This window comes from Canis lupus, chromosome 2 (assembly GCF_011100685.1).
Source record: "Canis lupus familiaris isolate Mischka breed German Shepherd chromosome 2, alternate assembly UU_Cfam_GSD_1.0, whole genome shotgun sequence".
Classification (NCBI taxonomy): Eukaryota; Metazoa; Chordata; class Mammalia; order Carnivora; family Canidae; genus Canis; species Canis lupus.
The window spans coordinates 64,778,329-64,794,816 of record NC_049223.1 but is presented as its reverse complement, the minus strand read 5'-3'; the positions used below and the strand labels follow the sequence as shown (position 1 = coordinate 64,794,816).

The 16,488-nt window shown below is 52.1% G+C and overlaps 1 protein-coding gene across 3 annotated transcripts in view; it reads right to left on the bottom strand.

Moving 5' to 3' along the window:
* ZNF423 (zinc finger protein 423) overlaps positions 1–16,488 on the bottom strand; it is a 333,820-nt gene that overhangs the window by 266,002 nt on the left and 51,330 nt on the right. For all 3 annotated transcript variants that reach the window (XM_038531091.1, XM_038531093.1, XM_038531092.1), the window contains exon 2: positions 5,169–5,228. In XM_038531091.1, the coding sequence (XP_038387019.1) occupies positions 5,169–5,228 (60 nt within the window). The remainder of the gene's footprint in view (positions 1–5,168; positions 5,229–16,488) is intronic.

Genomic DNA, 16,488 nt, shown 5'->3' with positions numbered 1-16,488 from the left:
AGCAATTCTGCTCCTAGGTGTATGCCCTCCCCCCAAAGCTGAAAATGAGTCTTCAAGCAAAAACTGGTGCACAGAAGTTCACAGCAGCATATTCTCAACAGCTGAAAGTGGGAAGCAACCCAAACACCCATTAACAGATGAACAGATAAGGAAGAATGTGGTCTATCCATCCAGTAGAACATTATTCAGTCATCAGAAAGAATGTAGGGCTGGTACAAGCTACGATTTGGATAAACCTTGAAAATATCAGGCTACATTGCTTCTCGGCCTTTTAGCTAAGATCAAGTGAAAATATCAGGCTACACAAGGGGTGCGTGGGTAGCTCAGTTGGTTGGGCATCCAACTCTTGGCTTCTACTCCGGTCATGATCTTGGGATCCTGGGATCAAGCCCTGCATTGGGCTTCCTGCTCAGTGGGGTGTCCACTTCTCTGCCTCCCCCTCTGCCCCTCCCCTCATTTGTGCTCTCATTCTTTCTCTCTCTAAAATAAATAAAATCGTTAAAGAAAATATTAGGTTACATGAAAGAAGCTGATCAATAAAGACTACATATCCTATGATTCCAATTATAGAGAAAGTAGATTAGTGGTTGCTTAAGGGCTGGGAGTGATGGAAAGATAGGTGATACCTAAGGGGTACAGAGCTTCTTCTTGAGGTCATGAAAATGGTCTCAGTTGACCTCAGTAGTGGTGATACACATCTCTGAATATACTCAAACCACTGAATTGCGCACTTCACACGAATGCACTCTATGCTATAGAAATTGTATCTCAATGAGGCCACCTTAAAAAGATATGAGTTGCTACATTTCTTGAATCTGATGATTTCATACAAAAATCCAGCTTTCTGGTCTCTCTGAAAACCTCAGAGGATCTGGCAGTTCTGATGCAGGTGCCCAGGCACAGTCAGCCGGTGCTGAGGGACTACTGCCCCTGTAGCAAGGCCTGTGTCGCAGTTCACCACAGCCTCTGCCCAGCCTACTGCCTCATCTGTGCCATGGGCCAGCCTCGGGACACGCAGGACCTCTACGGGGCTGTCACTAAAGACTTTCCCATCTCTGAGGCATTCAAACCTACGAACTCCCCTGAAATCACACGTAAAATGTTCCCACTGGATGCTCAAAGGCATCTGTGGCTCAAAACAGGTTCAGAAGGGACGCCTGGGTGGCTCAACTATTGAGCGTCTGCCTTCAGTTCAGGGCATGATCCCAAAGTCCCGGGATCGAGTGCTCATATTGGGCTCCCTGCATGGAGCCTGCTTCTCCCCCTGCCTGTGTCTCTGCCTCTCTCTGTGTCTCTCATGAATAAATAAATAAAATCTTAAAAAAAAAAAAAAAAGGTTCAGAATTACACTTAAATTATTCCCTTATAAGGTATTGTACTCCTTGTGCCCCTCTCATGAGTGAGAAAAAATAGGATCCAGAGGGGAATGATTTAAAACCCCACACCTGGGGATCCCTGGGTGGCTCAGTGATTTAGTGCCTGCCTTCAGCCCAGGGCTTGATCCTGGAGACCTGGGATCAAGTCCTGTATTGGGCTCCCTGCATGGAGCCTGCTTCTCCCTCTGCCTGTGTCTCTGCCTCTGTGTGTGTGTGTGTATGTGTGTGTCTCATGAATAAATAAATAAAATCGTAAAAAATAAATAAATAAATAAATAAATAAATAAATAAATAAATAAATAAATAAAACCCCACCCCTACTACATGCCCCATACCGAGGCTCTGAATGCAGTGCTCCGTCCTGGGGCTCCACTATCAGGAGCTGAGAGGCAGGAGTAGGCCGGCACTCCCTCCTCCAGTAAGCCCTGGCCAGGCCGGAGAATACTGCTGTGAGCTGATCTTCCCGGCAGGCCAGGCCAGGCTCTCCATCACTGTCAGGGCCCTGACACGAGGGCATCGACAGAGCAGGCCAGGTTGTTTCTGGGGGTGGTGACCACAGGGTCCCCACGGGCAGGGGAGGCCGGAGGAGGCCAGAGGTGAGCAAAGAGCACACTGTGCATCCTGCTTCTTTATTGGAGCTCTCCATCACGCTCCCACAGCCAGGGCGAAGCAGGCGAGGGGGAAGGGCACCGTGAAAAGCTTGTAGCCCGGCTGCCCGGGCCCCCACGGAAGAGGAGCTGCCCCGTGCCCCACAGCTCTGCACTCCTCCTGGTAAAACGCTCTCAGCCCACCCTGCCCACCTCACCCTGAATTCCTTTGACCCGATGAGCCAAAGAGCCGCTATGGCCTATACCGCCAGAGACCGTCCTGAAGCCCCCAGGATGCCACACCGTCAGGTTCTGCTTCATTGCTCACCTCCAGTGCCAGGCAGTGCAAAGCTTAAACCATAGGTTCTGGCTGCAGGAGGACTTGGGTTCGAGCTCCTTCTCCCCAGCTTGCTGGCCGGGGTCCGTGGATCTGCTACTGTACAGCTCTGAACCTCCTTACCCCATCGGCCAATGAATGCAATTCTCAGCAGCAGTGCCAAGGGCGGCTTGGGGAGGCTCTGCTCCCCCATAATCTTCCCTGGCACCTGCCCCCATTCTCTGATGCAGCCAAGTGACATTTTCTCAGCTTAATGAAAAGCGTTATACTAAAGCGGCTTTAACCAGCCCTCTGGTCCTGTACCCCACCAGATGGCTGCCCCAAAACCAACCTATGGAGAAACTCTGGAGCTGCTGCTGGAAACAGCACCCACCTCATAGGGTTGTCGTGATGGCTCAATGAGCTGCTGCTGGTGAAGTGTTTGCTCCACGCCTGGCACGTGCCAAGTCAATGCTCAAAACATGTGACATCACCCACATCTAGGGCTGCCTCCCAAGCTGACTTTGTCCTGTCACCCAGGATTTGCCTCATCTCACAAGTCCCATGCTCAGGCACTACAAGCTGATTTTCAGAGCCCCAGCCCAACAAAATTGGGAAGGAGAATTTATCACATGCACATGCTGTAAAAAAATCATCAAAAATGGGCCAAAGAAAACAAAACAATCCATCGCTTGGCTGTGGATTATCCAAAGCCCAGGACGCTCTGGCCCCCCCTTCCCCATCTCTGAGCAGACAATCCAAAGCTGACTGGCACCACGGAGTCCCAGAGGACCAGAGGAGACTCACAAAGAGTCATGTACCTCTTCCTACACACGCGTACGGGGCATGCTCAGCTCTTGGCTGGAAAGTGACAAATCCCACAAGCTCCGCTCGGCCCAACTGCCCCAGAGAGGCCCTACGGCTGGCCATTCCGCTATGGCATCAGATAACTGCAGACCAGCAGGGCCCCCACACAGCCCCTTGGCATCGCAGACCGAGGGACAGTTCACAGCCTTAGAGATGCAGCCTGGGCACCTGATGCCCCCCGTGAAGAGCTGTCCACCCACCACAACCAGTGCCACCGCCCTCCTTGCACCCCCCTGCTGCTCCTGTCTGTTCTCGCTGCCCCTGGCACCATGGAGAAAGCAGCAAGGCGGCAGGACCTTAACTGGACACCACGCTGGGCACTTTCCTGGTTCGGGGGTTGGGAGCACAGTGGGGATCCTTTTCAGAGATGTCAGAAACCTGAATGCATGCACCCCACATGGATTAGGATCCCCGGATAAGACATGGAGCTTTCTGATCTCACTGTGTTTCCACCAACCACAGGGAGTGCATCTCCACTGCACAGTAAGAAACAGGACAGGAGCTATACAGTCGCTTCCTCCAACCTACCCAATATGGACCCCAAGATCTATCCTTACCCTGAACTCTTTTGAATATTTGAGCACCACCCCTCTCCTTCTGGCTTCAGACAACACCTCTCCCATGGAGGAAGCCCCTGTCACCCCACCCCCTAGGCACCTGTAGATACAACAGTGCCCAAACCTGAGTCAGCCTGGACCCAATGAGGACCCTTCAGACTCTCCAAGCAGCATCCCATTCTTGCTGGAAAGAGCACAGGATAAGAGCACAGGATAAGGCACAGGATAAGTCCAAGAACCTAGGCTCTATCCAGTGCCAGCTCTCCACTCCTTTCTGTGCAAATTTCGGTCATTTGCAAACCATCTTTATGATTTTCGCTTGAACCCAAGCATTATGCACTATCACTTACAACTGTCAACACAATTTTCTCACTTAAATGACTTTAGCATCATCGTAAGTCACAAACAGCTATAAAATCACAAATCCAATGTATAACCATTTGAGTGTTAAATGTTCATATGCCTAACTCACACCACATTTCTGGAACTATCAACCCGGAGCAAAGTTCCCTCTGTGCCTCAGATTCCCCAGCTAGAAGACAAGGAGGTTGGACTAAATGGTTCCCTCAGAGTCTCCTCAGGCCCAAGATTCCTCGAGATCAACCTGGCTCCAGTTCCCCCAGGAATCCAGAATGAGCTGGTCAGGATCCTGGAACATGGATGAGGCAGGAGAGGCTGCACCTGCTGGATGGGGAGCCAAGACCATTGCCAAGAGAGGTGCTGGCTGGATTTCCGAGCAAACAGGAGAGTCATACTCTCCACTCAGGGGCTCCCAAAGACCCCAAAACCAGTTCTACTCCCAAGCTCCATAGGCAGCTCCAAATTACAGGACTTTACAGTTAGAAAAACTTTATCCATTCACTTCTTTTTATAGCTGGGGAAACTGAGTCGTGGAGGAGTTTCTGCAAGGACAGAAAAGAGCTGAAAACCCAAGTCCCCTGACTGCCAAGTCACCCACCTCACCCAATGGGGGCCACACACTCCGCAAGTCTGAACTTCCCCTATTTACCTCCCCCTAGAGGCATGGGCTTGGGTTGCCGGCCTCGGAGTACAAAGTAGCCCCTTCTGGGAGGGGAAGTCTGGGGACTGTGATTTCAATTGGAATTTAAACATCCTATTAAAGAGGTTTTATGCAATTAGACTGGAATGAATGTACAGTGAGGCCCACGGCAGGGAGCTTCAAAGTGCGTGTAGTGGGGGTATCGTGGCCCATCTGAATGCGCCCACAAGAAGGAAACGTGGTCCCCCAGGAGAATAGGGCATATTAGTCTCCGTATGTAATAGATTTTATTGACCATATGGAACTGATATAAAAATCATGTTGCACGGGGTAGTCTGGCCTGGAGACAGGAATGTGACATGAAAAATATGATTTCCATAACCAGCTGGGTGGTTCCTAAGTTCCTGAGCCCACCCCCCCAGGACCCCCAGCAACTCCCTCAGCAGCCCCTCATCGGGCATTTACCTGATGCCGTCACGGAGGAATCCCAGGCCAGCGAGAAGTCCGAGGCCTCCCCCTCTTCAACTGAAAGAGAGAACAGAGATGGGCCTGTGAGTTTTGAAGCTGTAAAAACAAGCCATCAGGGTGGGGAACAGGACACGGAAGAAGGATCATTTGTGGGGGTCCTTATAATGCCCACGACCAGGAGCAACAGGGTAAAGCCTACAAAGAGGCCTTTATTGGTTTGACCGAGATGTTAAATAATCAGAATAAAACCTGAGCAGCGACTAAGTGCTAGATCAGTATGCTTTCCCCACCGCTGTGTCTGTAGTAGACATCACGAATCAATCACAGCACTGCCTAGAGCCAGATGCACCATCAGGATCTTTCTACACCATGCTACAGCCGATCACTAGCTATCATCAGAGATTCTGCTTGAAACGAAGCCATTTACCACTCGCAGGAAGAGAGCAGAGACTCAGACCCTCTCCCTGATCCTACAGACATTATCCTCCACCAAGAGCCCCTTTAAGCCACCACTGAATTGTGAGAGCTTGTTTGTGAAACAGATAAGATCACTCTCAGGGGTTGGAGAGGCATGGATGGCGTGCTGTTGCACACACTGAGAGACCTGGCCCACAGACAGACCTCAGCATATGCTAAGGTCCTGTGGTCAGTAGTCATGGGGTGGTAACATTAGAAAGTAAATCACCTCTCCACTCCCCTGCTGAACTCACAAAACGAGGCTGGGTATGGATGGGGCGCCTCCACCACCCTGTACCCCAGCATGTGAAACCAGGCTGGTGGAGATAGAGGCCAAGTGCTATGAGAACACAGAAGAAACTCTATTCGGCATAATAAAGCTCTTGTCCTGGAATTAATCCCAGTCTGGGGCATGTAATAATATTAGAGCTGGGTTATGGACTCTGTAAAATGGAACTTTGTTTAAGCCAAAAATGTGCATACACAGTATTTTTCAGATTTAACGGTCTCTGAAGTTCCACACATGTGCACACTGAAGCTACCAGGTCCCGCCCAGTTCCCTGCATGCCGTCATTGTCCTGCGTGGGCACACAGTGTGAGCCAGGCATCGTGCTTCCCAGGCTGCATATACTCCTCATCCTCAGACTCCCAGAGAGGCCAGTGACGTCCCTGAGGTCTTACACAGCTACAGGGAGTACATACAAAGTTTGGGCTAAAACCCACAAGTGTGTCTGGAAGGCAGACCGGTGCATACTGAAACCACTGTCTACAGGGACACAGAGGATGCTGTCGGGATTCTAGCAACCCGGGACTGACAAGCAGCACCCCCAACCCGCCCCACGGAAGGCAGGTACACAGTGCGCTGGGCGGCCGAGCAAGGAGCAAGCAGGGCAGGCGACAGTCATACACTAGATTCGAATCCTGATTCTGCCTCTAGCTCTACGATCAGGAGCAAATTACTGAACCTCTAGGCTCCAGTTTTGCCATCTCAAAATTAGATAATAAAGGTGCCTAAGCCATACGATGGCAAGGAGGATTGCGTGGGGCAATGGAGTCATCTGGCGCAGGGGCTCAAGCAGGTCTGGGGGGTTCAGGAGCCGGGGCTGGAAGAGCGCTGGGAATCCACAGGGCCGGCTCTGCATGGCCCTCCCCTTCATCACATACCTGTCCCGGGTCCCGCTTCCCAGCCAGAGCCTCGCAGACGGCGCCCAAGGGGGGGACGTCCCCCGACAAGGAGCGACAGGCCAAAGTCTTTCCCAAGTTTGTGTCCTGAGAGCAGAAACTCAGAATCCAGACAATAAAAGGCAGAGGCCACCTGGGGCAGGGCCGAAGCGCTCCTTTTACTCAGCGAGTGGGTTTTCAAACATGCAGCTTTGTAAATATGAATCAAGACCTCGCACCAAAAAAACTGCTATTACCCACTAAGCTGACTCCAAGCAGACAGTCCCCAAAACACATGTGGATGGGGCCTCCAGCGATCCGAAGCCAGCCGTGCGGGAGAGGAGCTGCTGCGGACAGCACCCACTGCCACCCCTGAAAATCCCTTCCCGTCACATTCCACCGTTTACTTACTTTAAGTTATAGGTATTTTGCTTCCATTAAGGAGCCATTCCTAGTTTGTAAGGTCACCATGCGGCAATTCTATGGGTCACCTTCAGCAAGATCGGCCTGGGTCCCTACGGGTACCATGTCAATCACGGGTACCATGACATGAATGCACGACCTCAATCCTCCCTCTGTCCATAGTTTACTCCTGATATCAGCACAAGCAGTCCCACTCTGGGCCCACCCCATGTGGTTTGGTTGAGAAGCGACCTTCCAGATCACTGCACTGGGGGGTGGCTCCCAAATGCCAAATCCTTCCCTCCCCAAGATCTGGCCTCGGCCATCATGGGAAGGCCATGAAGACATCTCCCATTCTGGAGTTCTTGGGGGGATTCCAGACTCTCTTGCCCAGTACAAGAAGCCTGCAGAGGTGGGAAGAGGAGGGCGAGCTGATGCCGGCATTCACCCCACTAATGTCCTATCTCCACATTTTGTTCATCGAAGGTCTCAACACACCATCCTCTATACATTCCTAATGAGAAAAGGCCATGCTCGATGCCACCCCTGCTGCCACCACCACGAGGCTCTGCGCTCCCTGACACCAAGAATGTACAGAGGCTCTCCTTTCCTCCGGCCGGACCCTCACTCTTCTGTCCAGACTGGTCTCTTCGATAGCTAGATACCTGGCAGGGGCAGCAGGCACGGGGGAAGGAAGGCCTTCCCGACAGCCCAAGCCAGGCACCGGCCGGAGGACCCTGAGTCCACACTGGCCGCAGGCACTCCCTGGGCACCTGAGCCATCCCCAGGTATGATAGACACCAAGGGACAAGCATCTCAGAGAAAACTCTATCAGCACAGTGGCTGGTACGGATAACACCCAAAGGGGCTGCCCAGCCAGCCAGGGGAGTTAGGTGCTTTCTGGAGATTTCCCCAGACTCTTCCTCTAACTTTTTCTTTCATTTTTTTTTTAATCTAACTTTTTCATGTAAAGGTGTTTGGCCCCACTGAGGCAATCTCAAGGGGACCACAGGGACGTCAGCTCCTATGGATGAGGGCAATTTGTGAGTGCGAGGTGGTGCACAAGGCTGGCATGCACACAGAGGGAAGGAGTGTGGGCACAAGTGTGTAAGCGTGGGGAGAGGACACGGGGAGTAGGAACACACAGGGTTGGGGTGCAGCAGCGAGCATGTACACACATGGGGGGTGTGGGGCCTACATTCACACTGGAGAGAGCACAGAGTGTATTAACCACGGTTTTTAGGGTGTGTTAAGTAGGATTCTGAAGCTCTATCAGGGCTGCAGACAGATCAGCACTCTGTGTTCTCTCTCTGCTCTGGGATCACAGGTGGTGGTCATCTGATCGCCCTATGGGAGTATACAGCTCATGAGCCTCAACAGACCCTGTCTCCCCAGCTCAGCAGGGCTTGTAAGTGACGACAACTGCCCTACTCTGGAAGTGCCTGTAGCTTAACCCTGTGCACCAGGATGGCCTTGCCATCAGTGACATGCCAGCCAGACCCCAAAGACTGCTGGGCCTCTGGACTTTGGAAATCCAGAAGCATGGGGCAAGTGGCGCTAGATGGGCTCCTGTGTAAGCCACCTCCCCAGGGCCGCTTGCTCCAGGGAGGCTGGTGGGTCAGACAGGACCTGTGTTGGCAGACAAGGTGCAGGTCAGAGGCAGGAAAGCTCAGGCACAGGTGTGACAGCAGACGGTGTCTGGAGGTGAATGAGAGAGATGAACAGAAGCAAGCACTGCCCGAGGGCCAGAGGAAGCCCCCAGGGAGGCCAGCAGGGCCCAGGAAGCCCCTTCCCTCCTCCAAAATCCACACACCAGTGCAGGCGCTCAGTGAAGGATGTGAGAAGGCCCTGCCCCTGGATGTAAGCCTCCAGACATGGGTACAGACAGGTATTTTTCTGGGAAAAGCATCCATGGTTTTCAATGAAAAGATCTAAGAACACCTCGACCACCCCCTGCCTGCCAAAGAAAGGTTTAAGAACCACTAATTTTTTTTTAAGATTTTATTTATTTATTTGACAGAGAGAGAGCAAGAAAGCACATGGAGGGGGAGCAGCAGAGGGAGTGGCAGAGGGAGCAGGGGAAGCAGACTCCTCGCTGAGCAGGGAGCCTGATGTGGGGCTTGATTCCGGAACCCAGAGGTCATGACCTGAGCCAAAAACAGACACTTAACAGACTGAGCCACCCGCGTACCCCAAGAACCACGAAATCAATGGCTTTTATTTTGAGAGGATTCTCAGCTGGCCCCACCTCTGGCTGGTGTTCCCAAAATCTTAGGGGACCTCCCTGCACTGTCCTTGGCCCCAGTGATCATCCCACTCTTAGGGAAAGGCTGGCGCACACTGGCCTAACAGAGGCTGCCTAGAGGCATCCCTGTCCCAGTGGAGGTGGTGAACCAAGCAAGGGGCACATGGCTGCCTCTCCTGGGCCCATCTTTAAAGAAACCCTCTCACGGGCAGCCCTGGTGGCTCAGTGGTTTAGTGCCGCCTTCAGCCCAGGGCGTGATCCTGGAGACCCGGGATCGAGTCCCACATCGGGCTCCCCGAATGGAGCCTGCTCCTCCCTCTGCCTGTGTCTCTGCCTCTCTCTCTCTCTCTTTGTGTCTCTCATGAATAAATAAATAAAATCTTCAAAAAAAAAAAAAAAAAGAAAGAAAGAAACCCTCTCACTTATACCAAGCCAGGGCCAAGGAAGGTAAAGGAGATACCTAGAGCCCAGATTCTCATTGACAAGCATGGAAGGGAGTGTCACTATTCCTGACTAAACAATCTCAAGGAGTTGAAAAAGTATAAAGCAAGGAGGGCTGTTGAGTATAGCTGTACGGGTTGTGCACTGCACAAGGGGCCCAGCAGAGGTAGTGAGAGAGAGTTGAAATTTAGCCCACAGCATGGGGTGGTGCAGGGCTATGAATGCCTAGAGCGAGATGTACCCATTCTTTTGCACAAAGGGCATAGCCAGGCTTTTTTCTCAACTTAGACAGACATGCTGTAAAATGCAGCCCATGACCATCTCTAGCATCAGACCTCAGGACAAAATGACCAGGGTCAAGTGCAAAAAAAAAAAAAAAAAAAAACAAGCACTATGCTGTCCGGAGTCCTCTCAGGAGCCATGAGCTCCAGGCAGTGGGTTGAGTCTGGGGGTGGGGGGTAGTGACGGCATGGGAAATAGCAAAGGCTCTCTGCAGCTAAAGCTAAAACTACCCAAGACCCCCCCATGGCAGTCCCCTGGGCACCAAGCTCAGACCCTCAGAGAAGCTGAGATCCCATAACAAGGTCACATCACAGACCCGTTTATTTCACTCTCACGATTCCCTGACCACCAGCCAGAATGGGAATAAACTAACAATTGAAGCGGCTCAGTTAGGACCCCCTGCCCTTTCCCCCAGTGAGCGCAGCCCGAGAGCAAGGGCAAGGCCTCTGTGTCCCGTCTCATCGGTTGGTCTGCACCTCACCCCTGGGAGGGTAGATCTAGGATTTAAAGAAATCTATTTTTTGGACCACATGGCTCCTCCCCAGAAGCCTTCTTCCACCTGGTCTCTTGCTTAAAACAAACGGCAGAATGTTCCAGTGTAGGAGGCAAAGCTGTTTCACAGACCCATCAAGAGAGTGTGGGTGGGTCTCCAAGTGGGCAGCCTTCAAACCAATGTTTACAGCAATCTTAGCAATGCTTGACTTTCCCCCTTCAACACTGGCTTTGGAACAAGCACCTATGAAAAGATGCAACTTGCCTGAGAATTATTCATCGATTGTTCCCCCGGCCTATCCTGGGCAGAGGGGGGTCAGAAGCCTGGACCTCACTCTGCCATTGCCTTCCTTCTCTTTCTCTGCCTCGCTTAGCTAGCAAACAGTGGGAACAGAAGGACACCCCGCAATAGTCCAAAAACTCAGGAAAAGAAGTTGGTCCATCCTTACAGGGAAGGTTAACCTTCCAGAAGTCACCCAAAAGAGTTTGTCTGGTGGGACAGACCAACTAGATGAGGGTACCCGGAGACAAGCTGTAAGACAAAGGAGTTCCGGGGTGCCTGGGTGGCTCAGTTGGTTAAGTGTCTACTTTTAGCTCAGGTCATGATCCCGGGGTCCTGGGATCAGGGCCCACACTGGGCTCCCTGCTCAGCGGGGAGCCTGCTCCTCCCTCTCCTTCTGCCTGCCGCTCTCCCTGCTTGTGATCGCTGGCTTTCCCTCTCTCTCTGTTAAATAAGTAAATAAAATCATTTTTTAAAAAATGGAGGCGTTCAAGTAGCAGGTCCTCAAATAGGGCTCCGTGGGACTAGCCTCCAGCTCTGCCACATTCAGGCCAATAGATCTGGGGGCAAAATGCTTAATCCACTCTGACTTTCAGTTTCCTCCTCTGTGAAATGGGCATACTAACCAGCAGCATACTAACCAGCTCCCTGACAGGAGTGACCAGAGGACTGAATGAGCCGGTATGCCTAACGCACACAGCCCAAGGTAAACACGCAATCCATGCCAGCATTCCCTCCCCCAGATTCCCAGGTGACCGTGAAGATCTCACTGTACTTGTGAAGACAGGAGGGCTCAAAAGGTGAGATCAGTTTTCCCATTAGATTCACCCACCCCACCCCCAGGAAGGGCCCAGTCGCAGCCCTGTGTCCTTAGGCATCACTGCCTCCTAGCCCCAGCCACGGTGCATGTGGAACCATCTGGTGGCCACAGCCAAGAGCTCAGGTTGGCTCATCTCCCCTCCCTTCCGAACTGTCCCATCATCACCCCACAACCACACACCCCAAAAGTGGAGGACCGGGAGACATCTGTGGATGGAACAGGAGCGCCAATCCCAGCACTCTTCCCTAAAAAATGAAAATGATGACAATGATGTGAAAAATAGGGTGACGGATGTGACATACTTCAAATGTGCTGTTAAGTGTGAGAGCAGTGGTTTCTCACTAGACCAGAGATGGAATACATGTGGCAAAGCTGGCCCAGCTCCCTGATCCCACACCCATGGCAGACATTGCTAATCGATCAGGGCTCTCTTCCTCACCAGGCATGGATGCAACTTTAAAATCCTCAAAGAAGTGGATGAAAATCTATTGGCCTTCTCCATCCTGGTCCATACAGCTTCCCCTTCCTCAAGGATCTATGCATGGCACACACATACTGAGCACATTTGCACACACACCTTCCACTACCCTTGGGTATGTGTCCACCTAGAACAGATCTAGGTCACAGCAAGGACTGCCCTCCCCTGGAGAAAGGCAACCCTCACTGAGCCAGGGTGACACCAGGCACCATGCCACACATCCCACCTTCTGGTTCTCACTTCATCCTCCAGCCTCCCTCTGAGAAAGTCTTCAAAATCCCCACTTTTTTGATGAGGCAATGGGGCCCTGAGGAGCTAGAGCATCTGTCCAGAAGCCAGCTTGTGGACTCACAAGGCCAGTGGGGACGTTTCCAAGTGTGGCTTTAGCTCAGAGACGTGAACATCCAGCTTCTTACCCCTCACCCTGCCTGCTCCATCCCAGCCACGGGGCAGGAAAAGAAGAGGAAATCGAATATCTCGGAGACACCCAACATGTCCACTTTCGTGGATAATGGAATCAGGAATGGAGAAGCAAAGACAGTATCGCAAAGGCCAGGCATCCAAGTGAATTAAAACAGCTCTTTTCTTATCTACTGAAAGAGTATTTCGAAGCTCTGTCGGAGGGGGAGCAAGGCCCAGGGAGTCAGCAGCCCCCGGGGACTGGTGAGGGGCCACAGCCTGCCCTTCTGTGCCCGTCCCAAGTGGGTGCACCAGAGGGCTTTTACGGGTGCTCCCTCAGCTGCTCCCTCAAAGTTAAGCCTTTACTTACCCACTTCACAGAAGGGGAAATAAAGTCCCAAAGACAAGAAATAGCTCATCTAATGGGCAGTGGAGATGACAAAAGCTAGGGTGTCTGCCCAACTCAGCAGGGCACCCTAGCTTCCAGGCCCTCGAGTCCACATATACAAAGCTTCCCATGTGAGGTGCCCCAGGGCTTTCACCAGGCGCCAAGTTCTGTAGCTTCTCTGACTGTAGACTCCAGACCACCAATGGCCATGTCACCTGGCAGGCTTGTTAGAAATGCAGACTCCCGTGGCACCTGGGTGGCTCAGTCGGTTGAGCTTCTGACTCCTGGTTTCAATTCAGGTCGCAATCTCACGGTCATGAGATCAGGCTCCACGCTCAGCACAGAGTCTGATTGAGCTTCTCTCCTCTTGAGCTCCCTCTACCCCTCTCCCTGCGCGCGCGCTCTCTCTCTCTCTCATAGATAGATAGGTAGATAGATAGATGATAGATAGATAGATAGATAGATAGATAGATAGATAGATAGATAGATAAACTTTCAAAAAAAAAAAGAAATGCAGGCTCTTAAAAGCAGAATCTCAGGGCGGGGGGGGGGGGGTGGTCAGCAGCTGATTCTCATGCATGCTAGAGCTTGAGAACCATACAATCCTGCGAGTACTTTTGTGAACCCCATTTTACAGAAGAGAAAACTAAGACCAAGCAACTTGCCCACGGTCGCAGAGCTGGGCCAGCATGAAGCTGACTGAGATTCTTAGCCCCTTTGTATCACTTCAACAACCAGAAGCTCTAGCTCCAGACTGAGTGGGGTCAACCAACAAAAGGAAGACTCTGATCCTCTCCGCAGTAATTCAAATTTATGGAGGATTCCTTACGTTCCTTCCTGTGCCAGCACCAGGGGAATCTAGGAAAAGAATTCAGACTTTGGGCTCGCCCAATGCACACAGAGTCCTTGGGGCGTCAAGGGGACACCATGTGGGACAGTGGTGTATTGGCCAATGTTTAACAGGTGGTTTGGGGAGAATGGACACTGGCCTGTAGTATTTCTTTCTGTAGTGTAAATACTCCCACCAATGGGCCAACCTCAAGGTCCTGAACAGGGCACTGCTGAACATGGATTTGGGAAAAGACATGCTCGGTTAGCATAGGACATGGATCAAGGGACCCACCATGGGAGGTACAGGAGGGGTAGGGAAGGAAGGGCAGCGGCCGGAGGATGGAGCCAGCCCTGGAAGCCACGGGAGCCCACGGCTCATGCCACTGCTCCTCCCCGGCTCACCCCACCGCCTTCACCCTGCCCGGGCTCTGCCTCTTAGGGGCCCATGCATGTCAGAAATCCAGAACTCACTGAGTTGCCTTTTTCTTACTGCTTCCTAGATTAAGCTTCTTATTCTTTTTTTTTTTAAGATTTTTTTTATTTATTTATTCACAAGAGACACAGAGAGAGAGAGAGGCAGAGACACAGGCAGAGGGAGAAGCAGGCTCCATGCACCGGGAGCCTGACGTGGGACTCGATCCCGGATCTCCAGGATCACGCCCTGGGCCAAAGGCAGGCACTAAACCGCTGAGCCACCCAGGGATCCCCAAGCATCTTTTTCTTTTTATAAAAGTCTCTGACATAAGCAATCCATGTGCAACGCACAAAACTAGCAAATACATGTGAGTTAAAATTGAGAAAGGAAAAGTACAGCTTTCTGGGTATTAAATACATTGTTATAGCCTTCCAGAAAGCTGTAACAACATGTATCACTGAACACCACAACGGTTCCGGAACCGCTTTTCTAACTCAGCCAGTTACCACGATCAACAGCTTTTCCCATAGAAAAGGGGCACAGCCCCTGTCAGCACTGCCGGCGGCCCCGTCCTAGGAGGCTCCGGGGCGAGGCGACCCGGGGCCCGGGCGCTGGGCACCCAGGCTCCTCCCAGCTGTTGTCCACTGTAAGAGAAGCCGTTGCAGAGCACCTCCACACCCTGCACCCAGGGCCACGAGCCGGGTCAGTGATTTTTCTCAGAATGAGTTCCCCGAAGCAGGATTGTTGGGACAATGACTTTGCGGATTTTTAAGACACACATCCGATGCATATTTGGTCTTTTTCCTCCTTTACGAAGCACTGAGCACCTCAAGTGACCTAGGACTCTGAGCCCGGTACTGGGAGAAAGAGGAGAAAGGCACTTTGACTTTGATCTTCGACCCACAGACTGTGGACTCTCCGGTGATGTGTTGTCGAGGCAGGACCCCGGGGCGGGGGGGGTCCCTACAAGCTGAACAACTAAGTTAGGGTATGATGGAGGATGGGGAATGAATCCCAATCTCAGAGTGAGGCAGAAACAGGTAGGACCTGTAAAAGAGAGGTGGGAGCTGGGGAAGGTGAGCGGCAGGCCCCAGCCCGGAGCTGAGGCCCACAGTCGGGGCCCCAGAGAAGGTTCAGGGCTGGGGGACCAGCCAAGAGCCAGGGTGAGCGGCCACTTTAAATGGGGGATAACATCCTGACTTCCTTTTACACGAACACGCAAATCCCATTTCAGGAAGAAGGATAAAAATCATAAACAAAAAATCTTAGAAGTCTTTGGGTCCCTTTTTTAACGTAAATAAAACGTTTCCTGCTCCTAGATGAAGTTCAGGAAAATTCAATCAAATTGCATTTGCCTGAGCAAGGAAATAGAAATGAGGTGGGGGTAGGGGATCTGAGGCTGCCCCACCCGGCCCAGCCTGGCCCTCCTCTGGGTTCTGACTATGGGGACAACCTGGACACGGGCCCAGGGCTCCAGGCTTCTCGCCCAAACCCTCAGGTCAGCCTGACCACCGGCTGCAGAGCCACCCTTCTCCCCTGGTCAGGAACACCACCCAGAGCTCAGGCTCCCCTCCTCCGGAAATCTCTCCCTGAACAGCCTGGCCCTGCACTTAGATTAGCCCCCGTCTGGTGCAAGCAAAGCAAATGCCCTACAATCAACTCCTGTCCGCCATGGTGTGCTGTGGCCTGGATGAGTTAGGGGGATGAGCTAGGGAACCCGTCTGCACATCACCATCCTGCAAGGCAGCTCTGGTAATAAATGAGAAGCTATCACAATGTATCTGCTCCAGAGCCCCAAACCCAGGAGCCAGGCAAAGGGAAACCAAGACATGTTGTCCTCACTTGTACTCTCAACCAGCCCTTTAGGGAGACCCTCAACATCTCCTCTCCCCCGCCCTCCACTTGACATAAGATGACACACAGTGACACCAGAGACAGCACTCCCACTCTTCATGAAACATGTAATCCTCCCAATGGCTCTGTGAAGGGGCTGGATGATGGCACCCATCTTACAGTTGGGGAAACCAAGGCCTAAATGAATTTTTTTGAGTGAGCTAAATTATGTAAGCGATGGGAGGTCAGGCTCAGATTTGAAGCCAGGTCTACATGGCTCCCAGAGCCCACGCACCTACCACCCAGCCCCACCTGCCCCTCTCAGCCTGTGCTAAACAAACAGCACTTGATAGACTGAGCTTCCCAGCTTCTGAACTGACTCGGGAAAACCTCA